This window comes from Sardina pilchardus, chromosome 17 (assembly GCF_963854185.1).
Source record: "Sardina pilchardus chromosome 17, fSarPil1.1, whole genome shotgun sequence".
Taxonomy (NCBI): Eukaryota; Metazoa; Chordata; class Actinopteri; order Clupeiformes; family Clupeidae; genus Sardina; species Sardina pilchardus.
Window position 1 is genome coordinate 4025083 of NC_085010.1, and position 15363 is coordinate 4040445.

The window sequence follows — 15363 nt, forward strand, 5'->3', positions numbered from 1 at the left end:
CTAGGGCTGCCTACGTCAGCATGGACCAGGAAGATTCCCTGGATTATCGGCACTTGAAGGCGGCCATATTGGGAAAATATGAGATCAACCAGGAGGCCTACCGGCAGCAGTTCCGATCAGCCCAGGTGGGTGAAGATGAGACCCCCAAGGAGCTGTATGTGCGTCGACGGGACCTCTACTACAAATGGGTACAGCCAGAGCACCACACCAAAGAGGAGATTGGGGAAGTAGTAATTCTGGAGCAGTTCCTCCGTCTCCTGTCGCCAGAGCTCCAGGTGTGGCTACGGGAACGCAACGCTGCCTCTGCTGCCGATGCTGCTGTATTGGCAGATGTTTTTGTGTCGGCTCGATCCAATGGCCGGCCCTGGACGTATGCCAAATGGAAAGGGAGCAGAGAGTCCAACAGACCCCACCATCGACCACATTCTGGGGAAGAATGACACCGCTTCCTCTCCTACCTGCTGGCGTGAGACCAGAGGGGGGGGGGGGGGGTATATGTGACGGTCCAGCTACGACCGCACAGGTCTGGTGCCCTGTCGGCACTCGTCTACTGATCAGCTGTTTACATACATACACTTACACACAATGCACGCACTCCTGAGCCATTGCTAGTTGGCTAGTTATTTCACGTTATACTGTATAAAAATGACACAAGACGGAGCTACCGATTGGGTGCGTGACGTCCTCTCGTTTCGGCATATGAAGGTCCGGTGACAAAGGAGAGCTGACAAGATGCTAAGACTTTTTATTGGTTCCGGGCGGGATTGGACTGTTCCATGAGGCGTAATTATTGTAGGGGATTTCGAGACTATCCTAATGAAGCCGCCTCTAGGTTCAGCCTGTTCGCATATAACCAAGCTCTTTATTTGATAATGTATTTGATTGTATTTGCTAGAGGCATAATGTAATATGTTTGTGCTTGTGGCTCAGAGTCTGTTTTGTCTATTGTGCGTTAATTGATTGTTTAGTGTTTACCTGTGTATGTTGAATGGTGCTGGCTGCCATGTATATGTTCCCCCTTGTCTAGTCTGATGTTAGTCTGGTCTGGCCTAGGTAATGGGAGTATATGGCTCTGTATTTTGATTAGAGGCCAAAGTAGATGATTCACACTGGTTTTTGGAATTCTTGCAAGAAAACTATTGTGAACTTTTTCCTTTTTCATATTTATTCCATGGACTCTTTTGCTTGCTTCAAGGCAAGCCTAACAATAAATGATGTCCATCCTCAACTACTGCCTCTGCTTCTTCGGCCAACCCACAATCTTTGGTAACTTGGCTCGGTTCCATTACAAAGACCAAAAGAAGGGCAAAGGTGGTGTGGTGTGTGTGTGTGTGTGTGGGGGGGGGGGGGGGGGGGGGGGGGGCAATAGGAGTTTGTGGTTGGATGTATGTATGTGCATGCTCGTGTGTGTGTGTGTGTGTGTGTGTGTGTATGTGCGTGCCTATTCATGTTTGAGTGCATATGCACTCAAATTATGAACAAGTAAGACAGCATCAGCGAATCATGGCACTCCTAGTAGCAACCACTTTGAACCTAAACTCATCTTTTAACATCTGTTCAGACACAGGGGGGAGTTGTGGGGATGTTGTGATATTGTCTAAAATAATAAGGTTCTCTTCTGGTAATTAAAACATGCTGTAGATTCCAGTTGTTGCCCTTAAAAGGCCTCATTCATATATAAATACATTGTTACATATTGCAATAGTTGGCCTACTAGTAGGCTACTTAAGATTCAGTAAAAGACCCTCTGTGGATTATTGCATTTTCTTGTAGGCAGGATATTTTAGCCTAAATTAGCCTATGTCTAGCCTACATCTAGTCCAACTTGCATATACGTTACAATGCACGGGTTTGTCCAATAGATTAAATCAATGGTTTATGTAGATATTGAAAACTTTCTCTCAACAAAAGGTATAGTATAATCAAATAGGAATATTCTACCATCCAGCTGGAGTAGGCCTATTTCACTACAATAGATCAATATGTAAAGAAGCAAACACAAAGAAACACGTATCTATATGTCTAAGTTTATTTAATTGCTGGATATTCTTTACACAATGACTAACATAAAAAAAACTCTTGTGAAAAGGATGTGGTCATGACGATATACCGCTGGAAACAGTGGCTGTGGACATGTAAACAAGCGCCTACGATGTTAAAAGAGTGGGAGCAATAACTTCTGACACAATAATATGTTCGTGCAGCGCAGTCACATGAAAATCGCAATCAACCCAATTATCCTACAGATTATAATACTATACAATAGCCTAGCTGACCGGGGTACAGCCTCTGCACGGTCCAACTGCAAAACTAAACAGAAGTCGCCGCATGCTCACCGAAAACACTGTTGTGCAAACTATCTTTTTAAAAAGATGCAGCCATATGAACAACGTGACCAGACGTAGCCCACATATATTCACGTTGAAATTTCCGCGAATTAACTTTTTAAAAAGTTGCAATTACAGGAAAGAAAAATGTCAACTCTATTTTAATTAATGTGGAAATACACTGATGTAAAATAATTAGGCTACCTAAGCGTTTTTGTTCTAAATGATCGCGGGGTCTATCACCAAGCGCAATGGTAGCAACAGGACTGTGCGCATACATTATAGCATAAGGATATATGATTGTATGTCTGAAGTGTGCTGCCACCGCGTACAGAGCCCATGCACTGTTGCAGGCAAACATATCCATTGCATTCTTAACTTTTTCTTCAACTACAATACAGGCAACAATCCTGTCTCACTTCAACTAACTGGGAAGGGCTTTCGCATAGGTTATGAGAGCGGAGCTAGAGAACAACAAACAATCGTGGTTAATTTTCGTGTTGTGTCGAATAGAAAGACAAAAACATAAGACTGACTTGAGGCGGCTTCCTCGGTCTGCCCGGTCCTCTCTTCGGAGGCTCAGCCGGTGCGGGCTGCTCCTGGGATCCTGAAGCTTCGCCGGCTTCCTCACCGCGGGCACTCATTGTGGCTTGGACCAAACTGTAATCTCCTGCACCTTCTACTTTCAGACACGGCTGATTCCTGCACACCGGTCGTCCTGGTGCGGAACACGAGATGGAGTTCCTTGTTCCTTTAAAGTTAGAACCGGCGATTTCAAGTGTAGAATGAAGAGGCCTCAATAAATATGTATTTGCAAGAAAAGGGTTGCGCAAAACAAAAACAAAAAGATGGGGAGAGCCTTCAAAGTATTATGAATAGCACGTGCTGCCCAGTTCAGTGTTTGGCACACAAAAATGTCTTCTCTTTAGAGCTGGGTGGGGGTGGCTTTAGTAATAAAATAAGCCAGTGATCGATTGGAATTTCGGTTTCGTCTGTACAACTGAGTGCGATTCATTTGCAAAGAAAATGTGACAGTGCACTGTCAAATCCACGCGCCGACAAGTCTGCTGCGGAACTTCAAGAATCACGGGGACAAGATTTTTGCACGGATTGGTTTAAAAAAGAAGTTGGTATTTTAAATACATCTCCGTTGTCCATACGAAACCAGTACACTGACCGAATGAGGATGAGGTATATTTAAAAAAAAAGAGAGGGAGAAAGAAAATCAGTTTTCCCGTGGGTGGATAACACGGGGAGGGGGAGGCACCAAAGGCGCAAAAAAGCTGGGGTTTTGGAGAAGAGCCAGAGAAAACAGGAGAAATTCAGCGGCGTTAAGAGGAGAGAGCACATTGAGACAAACTCACGTGTCCAGCACCATTCATGTAACTGGCGACAGTCCAGAGAGTTTAAAGAGACAGAAGGCGAAAGCGCCTTCTTGCGCTCTAAAGTTAATATTCCTTCGTAAAGAGTTCTGTTAGCTCACCGAGAATCATTTCAGTTGGTATATGTTTCTTAATGTCGTAATTATCCTAGGCCTACCATTGTGTTGCACAAGCAACAGTAGTTATTACATGTGTATTTTTTGTGGACCACTATCAAAATTATTTGACTTCATTGCAGGGCCTTTTCATCATTGTAGGCTACTGATAAAACGTCACAAAGTCACAAAATACCTCGATTTTTTATGTTTTATTTTATTTATGCATTTATCTTTATTTACATATGTGTTGTTATTATTATTATTATTATTAGGCCTATTATTATTATTATTATTAGGCCTATTATTATAGGATGTATTTTTGAATGATTAGTCTAAAATTGCGTTTACGACCGTAACAATATAATGGCCTTTGGGACTGTTCAGGTATGCTCTGAGGTGCAAACAACACTTCTAAAAAGTGCTACTATGCGTTTCCGTGGTGGCAGCTGCCTTTTCCCTCCAAACCCTAAGTGCAAGCAGTGTGATTGTGACTAAAAGCGTGTGGTTGAAGGCCGACCTCCAGCAGCCGCATGGCTTTGAAGTATTCCGCCCATCGACGTGGAGTGAGATCAATTACACAAGAACAACAGTGACAAAGAATAAACTGCTTTACGTGCAGGCCCTTTCCCACGATCTGACCAAGCCTGCTCGACAACAGGGAATGGCGAAGTCCTCCCCTACCCTCTTCATTGAATGCAATTGTGTCAGAGATGGGTTTAAAACGAGAGCAAAGTGGATCCATTAGTTGATATAGCGTAGACTTCATTTTAACTGCACATTAAAAGTTTACGTTGTATTATGTTTTGTCTCTGTATGCTTCGCTCTGATGCGCGTATGTGTGTATACATATAGGCTATATATATATATGTGTGTGTGTGTGTGTGTGTGTGTGTGTGTGCAGTGTGCACGCTCTCGCGCTTGAATTATTCCACCAGTTAAAATGTATCCACGCATTTTTGTTTCCACATAAACACTCCAACATTTGTGTGTAGTTCGGCATGGGATGGGGATCTGTGCTATCCTGTGAAAGAAAGTGGTTAATTTGTCGTTGGTATGCAGTTCATTCATAAAAAACAGCACTCAGACCCCCAAAGAAGGTGGACCAGAAAGGAATTTCGCCGTTTTCTTCCCTAGACCACTCCCCCGTAGACAGAGCGGCGTCAGGACCGCAAGCCTATGAAACGAATACAATCAATAGCCACAGCCGCAAATTACTGCAGAAAGTACTACCAAGATCGATTACGCAAAACATTTGTTGAGGGGTTGAGACATATGTCTCAAATGCATACATGGTAGTGTGAAAATACGTATTTTTGTATTTAAATTGGGGGCGTGAACTCATCCAAACGTGCAAAAAAAGTAATTTGAATTTGTAATTACTGACATTGTGAGTTTAGGTAGGATTATGTAAAGTGAAAACTGTTTTCGTTGTCATGGTCTATTTGCCCTTTGGCAGTGCAGATAGAGATAGTGCTGCTTTATCAGAATTCAGACTAAAAGGACAAAAGTGCACACTGGGTGTTGAAATAGGAAGTATGTGCATCTCAAAAGACATTCTTAGGTTGAAAGCAGATTTCCCCCTTTTTTGGTGTATGTGTGTGTGTGTGTGTGTGTGTGTGTTGAGGAGGGACTGCTCTGGGCGAATTGTGGGAGAACTCTTCCACCGCGGCACACTAAAAAGATTTTGAGACCAACCACAGCCCCTCGCCACCCGATGTCAATTTTAACTGTTTAACCCCCAGCCAGCATGCCTCCTGGGCTACGTCAAAGCGGCAGCACATATGTGATGCATTTATGGAGCAGAACTGTGAGGGGCCTACTGCCACACTTCAGACACAAACTGGTAAAACATTTCCATTTCTCCATGCAAGAGATCGACAAAAAAAAAAAAAAAACCTCACACATGGGCAAAGTAACTTGGTCAGTTAAGGGAGGCACTGGCGAGGAAAAGAAGTATTTCTTATCAGCTACCTTCACGTTGACTAGTTTCACCCTTTATTGGGCGTGGGTCATGACTTTGGTCCTATGCGAGGATATTGCCTAAAGAGGCCAAGTGCTGAAGTTGTGCGCTCATCCCGTTCCTTGAAGAGGAAATGAACAAATTAAATATAGAAGCAGGAGGAGAAATGCATCCAGATGTCAGCCCATCCACAGCCCATACCATGAAGGGCTAGCCAGAGGACTGTCCATCAGGCACTCTTCCCGAGCCTCCCCCGGTCAGGATGCCTCTGGCTGGACTATCAGGGCCACACATTCGGTCAGCTAAGAGGTCAAATGTGACTTGGGACTTCAGAGACAAATTATCACCCACACATCCCAGCACTCCCATCAGAGGTGATATGGTTGAGGTTCTCTATCTCCTTCTCAGGCGAGGGGAGTGGAAGAATGCATCAGTGCACACACTCTCTCTCCCTCTCTCTCCAATACACACACACTCACACACACACACACACACACGCACACACACGCACACACACGCACGCACGCACATTGTATACAGTTCTCCGTGCGAGGGGACAGGGCAGCACTCTATTTATAGTGGACAGGGTCTCGTACCCCAAATGGAGCCGTGGAGGTGTGAGGACCGTTATATCCAGGACAGGACCTCTCGGAGCTCATCTTGTAATTTGGGAAGGGCAGCCCAGGGGAAGTGGGCACGCATTCCCATCGCCGGGGTCACAGCAGGGGTGTTATTTCAGGAGAGAGAGTGGGTTCACCTCACCTTCCCATGAGAACATGGGAACCCGTCTTCTCCCAAACTCTCAGAGAGGAAGAAGGACTGCTGGCTAGTTCAGATCTATGAACGGAACAGTGACACCGGAGACCTCCTGTTACAGTATATGAACACCATGCAGAAAAAATAGTCGTAACGTTATAATAAATACTTGACCAAAGCGCATGCAGTGATGTGTATGTGTGCTCTTCGTTGTGTTAGTTTGGGACGTAAACGTCATTGCTGGAGCGCAAAAAATCTCATGGAAGAATAAATAATCAATAGTATGCTTTTTCTATTTACCAAGGAGGATTTAAAGTGTATTATTGTTTTTATTTCAAGAGAAAATCTTCATTAAACTCTCTCAGCCAGTTTGGTGGAGGGTATGTTTTTAAAGAAAATGTGTGGCCTCGTTTTTTTATCCCAAGGATCAACACAACCTCAGTGAACTTCTGCTGGCCAACACACACACACACACACACACACACACACACACACACACACACACACACACACACACACACACACACACACACACACACACACACACACACACACACACACAAACACACACACACTGTATTTGTTTAGGTCGACAAACACAGTCCAGGAGCCCCCCTCATGCCAGTGCCTGTGTGGCCTGTCTGGCCGTCAGACCTGTGGCAGCATGCAGGTAAAGGTGCTATCTGCTATCGCCAGCGACGGCACCATCAATCTCTCCTGTCTGCCACTTGGACGAGGGCATGTGCGGTCAGCCTCAGGAGGGGGGAGGGCCAGACATTGTTGTGCATTCCGTAAGGTCACTCTGGAGTGACCAATGAGACGTTTGCCTCGCTTCTTTTATGGCCTTAACATCTTGCACGTTTGTTTTTTCTCATTCTCCTGCTTATCTTTTTCATGGGCAGTTGGCAGCTCAATCAACACGTTCCAAGTTGTCTCCACGTATTCTTCATGAACACTTGAAAGGATCTCATTTGACATGTTCTTGAATGAAAGGCTACTTCCATTTGATTGGTTGATTTAAACTGTGATTCCTCTTTGATTGGACCGTTGGGGTTCCTACATTGGGATGAATGGGAATGGAATGGTACTCGTGAAACAAAGAGCATGGACAGATGCTGGTTCCGTTATAGGACACGGAATGAAAGGAAAGAGAAAAGAGAGGGAAGAAAAGAAAGAAAAAAAGACAGAAAGAAAGAAAGAAAGAAAAGAAAGGCAGAGGAAATGTCTAATGTTGATTACTGCTATTTCCATGAATTTTCTCATTAAATTTAATTTTCCCACTTCCTCTTACATACTCTCTTAATTTATCTGCGTGTTTTTCTAAATTAGCTTCATAAAACAGCCTGTTGTTGGCCTGAGCAGAGATGGGCCAGACTAATTGCCTGATGACTCTTGACCCAAGTGAAGGTCACATGTGAGGTTTCTGGACGTCTGCAGGCCGACTACAGGGTCATTACGGAGGCACTCTCTACTGTAAGGATATGACACTTATTATCAATATACTCTGGTGAATGGAAACATTATTGCGCTGTTATTTAGAAGCAACAGGTGTTGAAATACACTGGAAATGACCATCACTGTTGATTTCTGCATATTATTTATTATTCTGCGTGTAATTTATTTTGGGGCTGTCTATCTTCTTTACCGTAAAACATCTTGAAAATCTGTGCGTCTTCAGTTTGGTTGTGGTGGTGGAAGACTGATACTGCTGTCATCTCCCAGCATGTTTACTTCCTCCGTCTGAGGCACTCAGGAAACCATGGGCAGACAAACCTACTGATCTTTGATCTCTGGCTTCTGGGGGGCTCTGGGAGAGTCTGAGCCGTGGAATTCTGCCGCCACACCCATTGGGGTCAAAGGGCACATAACATTATGGAATGACCTCCCATGCTGTGTGGAACTTGAGACTTGCTGTAGTGTTCCTAAAGCCCCACATATGGTTCAGCACAAAGCATGGTCACTGTCACTCGGTGGCTGGAAAGCAACTCTATGTGTCTGGATCCATGTCACGGAGTTGTTATAACTTGGTTGACTTGGTCCAGGCAATCTTCAGTGTTCATTTTTTCTGTAGGGTAAATAGACTGAACAGTCAAAACTTTTGCAACAATGCCAGCCACACACATCACACTTCTCCACACACACACACACACACACACACATACACACACACACACACACACACACACACACACACACACACACACACACACACACACACACACACACAGACAAATAGTCCCATAGTGGAAGGCGACAAGAAAATAAGGATAACACTGGTCTTTCGCTGCCTCTGCATAGACTGGTAGCTGCAAGCTGGTGTCCATTTGGCCCAGGCGTTGGCCTGTCCAGTCTCCCCCAGTAGAGTGTGCATGAGGCGCGGGGCAGAGGCAGGCTGGTCCCTGGCTCTGTGTGAAGTGTGTTCTGGTGGCCCAGTGCGCTGTGCTGTGACAAGTCTGGGAGCCGCTGGCAGGGCAAAGGCTCCATCTGCTGGCACTGGGGAGAGGAGGATGGGCCCGCCAGACACCACTCCACCTCCACCCCACTCTACTCCACCCGACTGCCGCCTCCACCCGCCCCAACAGGCATGAGTGACACCGCGCGCCCAGTGACTTCAGTCTTCAGAACGATATTAAGAGTTATTATGTGACTTTTAACCTGACTTTATGCACGCCGGTCATGTGCGGAATAGTTTAAGTGTATAAATGTTTTATGCCGCGTTATCAGTCTAACATCTCTTTTTTGGGCTCCCACCAGGGCAGTTTTAAAAGTACCACCCCTGTAAATGAGGAACAGCTGGTATTTGCCTGCACCCCAACCCCCAGTTTGTTTTGTTCCTATCTGACATGAGAGAAACCTCTGGAGGAAACTTTTAAGGAGCATTTTTGTGTGTGTGCCTGTGTGCCTGTGTGTGTGTGTGTGTGTGTGTGTGTGTGTGTGTGTGTCTGTCTGTGTCTGTGTGTGTGTGTGTGTGTGTGTGTGTGTGTGACAGAGAAGGGGGCTCATATACATTGTGGAGGTTTGCTTACTCTGGGGGGGTGAAAAAAGCGAGAGCTGGGACGTGACAGCAGCAGCTGCTGGAGGATTCTGTTCTGCTCCGCTCGGCTCCTCTCCGCTCCGCTCCTCTCAGGCCCCACTCCGCTCCGCGTGTCCCACTTCAAAGCGGCCGGACTAGGTGTCTCTCTCCCTCACATGCCCCAAGCCTGTCTCCACTAGCGGATGTTTAAATTTGTGCTAATCCGCATTAAGAGCAACGGGGTCAGCGCTATCACTCAAATGCGTTGAGAGTTTTTTTTTCTTCTCTTCCTCCCTCTCTCTCTTTTTCTCTCCCTCTCCCACTCTCTCTCTCTCTCTCTCTCTCTCTTTTAACTGCACTTCCACATGCCTCTGACAAGCAAGTTTGACGGGTAAATCAATTCACCGAGATCAACACTGTCTTCTCTGCCACTCTGTTTACTACTTCCCAAATCTATTTTTAAACGAAGAATATGTACACATACATGCATAAACTGTATTTGTTGTATTTTGCAAAAAAGAGAAAGTAGTATTAAAAAGACAGGTTTATAGACAGGGGAAAGCAGGTATTGATAGACTGAAGAAATCATTGGAATTCAGTCTGTCGCTCACATGCATTCAGCCTTAGACTGAGCTGGATGTGTTTTGGCGAATCCTAATGGGCGTCTTTGAGTAATATTTCACATTTTCATAAAGTGTATAACACAAAACAAATGTCCCACTCACAAGACAACGATAAAACTGCCACTCAAAACTCCTGGACAGGCTCTGTTCTAGGAACTTGTGCAGTTCACAAAACATCCACTCTGTATCTTTAGGCACATATTGAAATGGTACTGTTTATTTTATTTCCTTTTCCCACAGTTGCTTGAGAAAAAAATATTTTTCTCCTCACCTTCTCCCTGTCCAGTGGTCGAAAACAGCCCTAACTATTTTCTGCTGGAGGCTTTGCCAAGCACAGATGCATGTAAAGTTTATGAATAGTCTGAGTTATGGAACAAAATAGCTGCTCTTCTTCGGTTGACTGGATTTGGAATGGCCATGTGCAGCTAACCGCAAGTTTGTGATTTTTTTTTTCCTCGAAGGAGAATGTTTTTTTTCCACTGAGGGAAATATTTTCAAAGGCACGACGTCCCTGTCACTCTCACAGACACATGCTCGTGTGTACACACAAACACTTAGACATTCATGCGACTCACAAGGACACCCACTCACTCGCTCTCTCTCTCTCTCTCTCTCTCCCTCTCTCATACAAACACACACACATACACAAATGCATGCAAGCATGCACTTGCACAACCACACAGACACACACACACACACACACAAAACACTCCCTCATTCACACAGCTCACTCCCCGTGGTCTACACAGTCTCAGTGGAGTCGGCTCTGTTCATCAATTAACTCACTCTCATTGACAAATATATGGAACGCTGGCCTCACAGACAGGAAGTCTTGAAATGAGAGAGCGCTTGTCTGCCTGGGCCCTGCTTCCTCTGAGCCATCTAAACCTGTCTGTTCACAGAGGACAAGAGACAAAAACATCTCACACCAAAACACACTGCATAACATGCTCATTTCACACCAGCACAAACCATGAGTATCTGTATTCTCCATTGAGCATGTAAATAGTTTACTGAGCATACCATTGCAATGTATGGATATTCTATTCTCTAAACGTATTACTGAGAAACTTTATTATTATTATTAACTAGGAGGAGGTTTATTTGGATGTTTCTGTTCTTCATAAGAGTTAAAGTGTCTGACCGGTAATGTAATGTACAATGCTTCAATGTACAATTGCATTTAATGATATGAAATCTTTTCCTCCTCAAAAAATCTCCAAACAACAGGATTGAAACACCTGTCTCCTTCTCTCTCCCTCTCTCTCTCTCTCTCTCTCTCTCTCTCTCTCTCTCTCTCTCTCTCTCTCTCTCTCTCCTCTCTCTCTCTCTCCCTCTCTCCCTCTCTCCCTCTTTGTTCAAACACAAGAGTCTGTTTTCCCTAGGTCAACAGATGGGTGAGTGGTGTTAATAGGAGAATAGTAACCTTTGATCCAGGGCTGGCTGTTTGTCCAGGTAGTGGCCTTGATGGAGTCTCCAAGTCTCGGCTTGGTGTGAAACTTGGTGTGATAACTGCCTCTTGCATTCTTCTGCTACCATGGAAACAAACATCTCACAGGATGACAACCTGTGGAGTGCACTAACTCAGCATGTATTGTATTATTGTTATTTATATAATAACAAATAAATAGAAAACATAAATTAAAAAACAACAACATTTACACTTCCATGTCCATTAGCACAGCTCTGGATGGGGAGCTGGGTGTGTGTGTGTTTAGGCCACCCTGTGGGCTGAGAGTGGACTGTCCTTCCCCACCGTCCTCCCTGCGTCTGGGCCGAGGGGCAGAGGGGCTCCTGGGCGCGGCGTGTTCTGGTGGAGGAGCCGACAGGGCGGTCAGCGGGAATGCCAGGAATGCAGGACGGGTATTAGGGAGCGTGGGGAGGGGCCGGCTCGGGTCAGCCGGGTCAGTCACCTGCGTGGCACCGCCACAGACCAGGCCACTCAGGGGAAGCCACTGACCTCAGTGTCCATTCATCTCACGTGCTAACGGGCATCTCTCAACACAGCACAGACATCTCAAAGAGAGCAGAACTCATGCGTATATTTGGAGATAAAGACACAGATTAGATATTTCACATATTTGTCACTATTCAAAGAACTTAATAGATAAACTTCAAAACTTCAGCACAGAGGCATTGAAAAACAAGGGGCTGAAAGATGTCTTCTGCGTGTGATATTAGAAAATATGCAAAGTTTAGAAAAATCTGCTGAACTGGATGGTAAAATGTATAAAACTGTGAGGAGACAATTCAGTCCTGGTCTTGAAATGTAATTTAATAGCACTCTGTTCTTTTTGTATAATAAAATGGCAAGTCCATGATACTCATTTGCGTATCTGTGGTTTTGTGCGCATGGACATTTACTCCTTTTAACTTGCTCATTTGTCTTTGCCACAAACACAGAGCGGTCATTAGTTGACCTTTGTTTCACTCCGTTGGCTTTTGACAGCAGTGCTGTCCAAACATGATCAGCCCAACGTTTGCTACAGCCAACAGTTCTATTGAGGGATTCTCTCCCCCCAAAACAAGGGCAGATAAGACGACTTTCCCATCCACTCGTGTTTACCGCTCCATCTCACACAAGCAGCAGAGTGTTTGCGGACATTTTTTTGGCCATTCTACGGGGCAAACACAGTCCTAATCTCATTCCTTCGACGGACAGCCTGTCAACAGCGCTTGTTGTCCACATCTGCTGCCCTCACCTTGACAAACACCGGCCACCAAACAATGGCGGCCACTCATGCAGCACCTGGCCGACAACAGGAGCCGGAGGAGGAGAAGAGAGGACAGGGAGGAGAGGTGAATGTTATCTCAGGTCAGCGCGGCATGGCCTGGCCTTGCAGAGTGGACGTTCTCGTGAGGAGGGTGGCCCGGCCGGAGCGAGGGAGAGGAAGTGATCGCCATGGCGTCAGTGAGGTGAAGGAGGGAGCGGAACCAAGCACACAGCTGCTGAGCTGGCGGGTCACATGACCTGCTCCCACTTAGGTCCTCACTACAGAGCTCTCCTCAGCAGCTGTCTTTAGTAGGGCCACTTCACACTCAGATGTTGTTTAATGAAACTTGTTTACTTGTTTTAACATAATGTCAAAGATGTGTCGCAAACTACACTCCACACAGTAAACACTAGAATCCTGGAGAAATCATCTTGCACACTAGTCTCTCTCCCCCCCCTCTCTCTCTCTCTCTCTTTCTCTCTCTCTCTCTTTCTCTCTCTCTCTCTCTCTCTCTCTCTCTCTCTCTCTCTCTCTCTCTTCAATTCAATTCAATTCAATTCAATAAAGCTTTATTGGCATGAAAGTTTCATCAACATTATTGCCAAAGCTCAATGTCATGTACACGTAAGGGGTAAAAGAAAATAAATAAACTGTGTAATTAACGTATAAGAGGACATAAAAGTAGACATAGAAGACATAAAAGTGAAACAATAATTCTAATAATAATAACATTGTTGGTGTTTGTGGCCTCACTGGCTGTCCCTCAGGTTATGGCAGGCTGCTACAAATTTTGCAGCCAGAATGGCCACATCCTCATGCTCTCCAAGGATGTAAGGCATTTTTTCCTCATCTGTCCAGGTCAGAAACTCAGGGAGAGTTGAATTTATTTTATTGAATGATAATGTCCGTATTTCCTCATATTTTTGGGCATTCTGTTAAGAAGTGTAGCTCTGTCTCCACAGCCCCCAAGCTGCAGTGTGAACACAGCCTCTCCTCTCTGGGCAGCCAGGTCTGCCTGTGTCTGCCTTTTTCGATGGAGAGACTGTGCTCACTGAGTCTGTACATAGTCGTGGTTTTCCTGAGCTTGGAGTCTTTTAGTGTGCTCAGGTAAGTAGCTATTATGTATTCACGTTTTAGGGCCAAATAACATTGTAATTTAGATTGTGTTTGCGTTACTTCTTTCCAATAGGTGATGTAGTTTTCCTTTTCATTGTTTGTAATTTGGTTGGGTCTAATTCTTGCTACTGTAACATTGTCCTGGGCCTCAGTGATATGGGATAGTGTTAGGTCGCTGAGTCTCAGGACAAGTTGGCTGAGAGGGCTTCTTTCTATATTTTGCTCTTGGCATTGCAGTGCTAGATGGTGGAGTGAGTTGGGGTTGCTCATTTTAATGTGTTGCCAGAATTTGAGGGCTCTTTTTTGAATGTTGATGATAAGGCATAAGGGGGTATCTCTCTATCTATCTCTAAAACTGTATCAGAGAATAAAAAGTTATGAGTAATCCACTTCCTCCTCTCCTCCATTCAGATTTAAAAAAAAAAATCTCAGCCCAGTTTTACTGGATGCGCCTTTTCCTTCCGCACAGAAAAACATGATGTTTCCTCTCAGAGCTGCACAAATGACCCTCGCTATGCCCACTTCCCACCCCGCCGGATCACTCTGCGTTTGTGACGCGGGACGTGTCCGTGAGAGGGCTGGTCCGTGCGAGCGCGGCGCTCTGCGTGTGCGACCCCTGGCCGCGGCGCGGGGCCTCGGCGTGGCTGGCGCTGACCCGGGGAGAAGGCGCTCTCTGTGGCCCCCGCGGCCGCGTTTGTTTTGAGAGGGAGCCAGGGGAAGTCTGCGGGGCTAAGTGGAAGCAAGTGAGCAGCAGCGACATTCTCGAGACTTGGCACCCACTCAACGCTCTCGCTCTCTCGCTCTCTCTCAGCGCCACGGGGCCAACCGAGCGGAGCGGAGCGGAGAAGAGAAGAGAGGAGAAGAGAGGAGAAGAAAAGAGAAGAGAAGAGAAGAGAAGAGAAGAGAAGAGAAGAGAAGAGAAGAGAAGAGAAGAGAAGAGAAGAGTGGAGAGGAGAAGAGTGGAGAGGAGAAGAGTGGAGAGGAGAAGAATGGAGAGGAGAGGGGAAGAGAAGAGAAGAGAGGAGAATAGAAGAGACACCACTGCTGCTGCTCTTGCTGCTGCTGACCGGCCGGGGAAGAAGAGGCAGTGGACACAGAGTGGATGCACAGAGAGAGAGAGAGAGGAGGAGGCAGTGGACACAATGTGGACACACAGATACAGAGAGAGAGAGAGAGAGGAAGAGGCAGTGGTCACAGAGTGGACGCACAGACACAGAGAGAAGGCCCAATAAAAGAGTCTGAGAGTTAGTGACCTGACTCTTGCTAATAAGACTAATAAGACAATAAGCCTTCTCCTGTTGTCTTCACCTTTTCCATTAGCGCTGTGTAAGGGATCGTATGGTTTTGATGCTGGCTATGCTGAGCTGCTGGTGA

General features: G+C 45.7%; 2 protein-coding genes across 2 annotated transcripts in view; one reads left to right on the top strand and one right to left on the bottom strand.

Moving 5' to 3' along the window:
• Positions 1–1228, top strand: part of LOC134062342 (neurotrophin receptor-interacting factor homolog) — a gene marked incomplete in the record, with an annotated part of 1833 nt that extends 605 nt beyond the window's left edge. The window contains 1 exon segment of the mRNA XM_062518321.1: positions 1–1228. Within this exon segment, the coding sequence (XP_062374305.1) occupies positions 1–440 (440 nt within the window).
• hmga2 (high mobility group AT-hook 2) overlaps positions 1–3202 on the bottom strand; it is a 30898-nt gene extending 27696 nt beyond the window's left edge. Inside the window, exon 1 of the mRNA XM_062518572.1 lies at positions 2864–3202. Coding sequence (XP_062374556.1) covers positions 2864–2971 — 108 coding nt within the window. The 5' untranslated portion in view covers positions 2972–3202. The remainder of the gene's footprint in view (positions 1–2863) is intronic.
• Positions 3203–15363: the final 12161 nt, after the last annotated feature.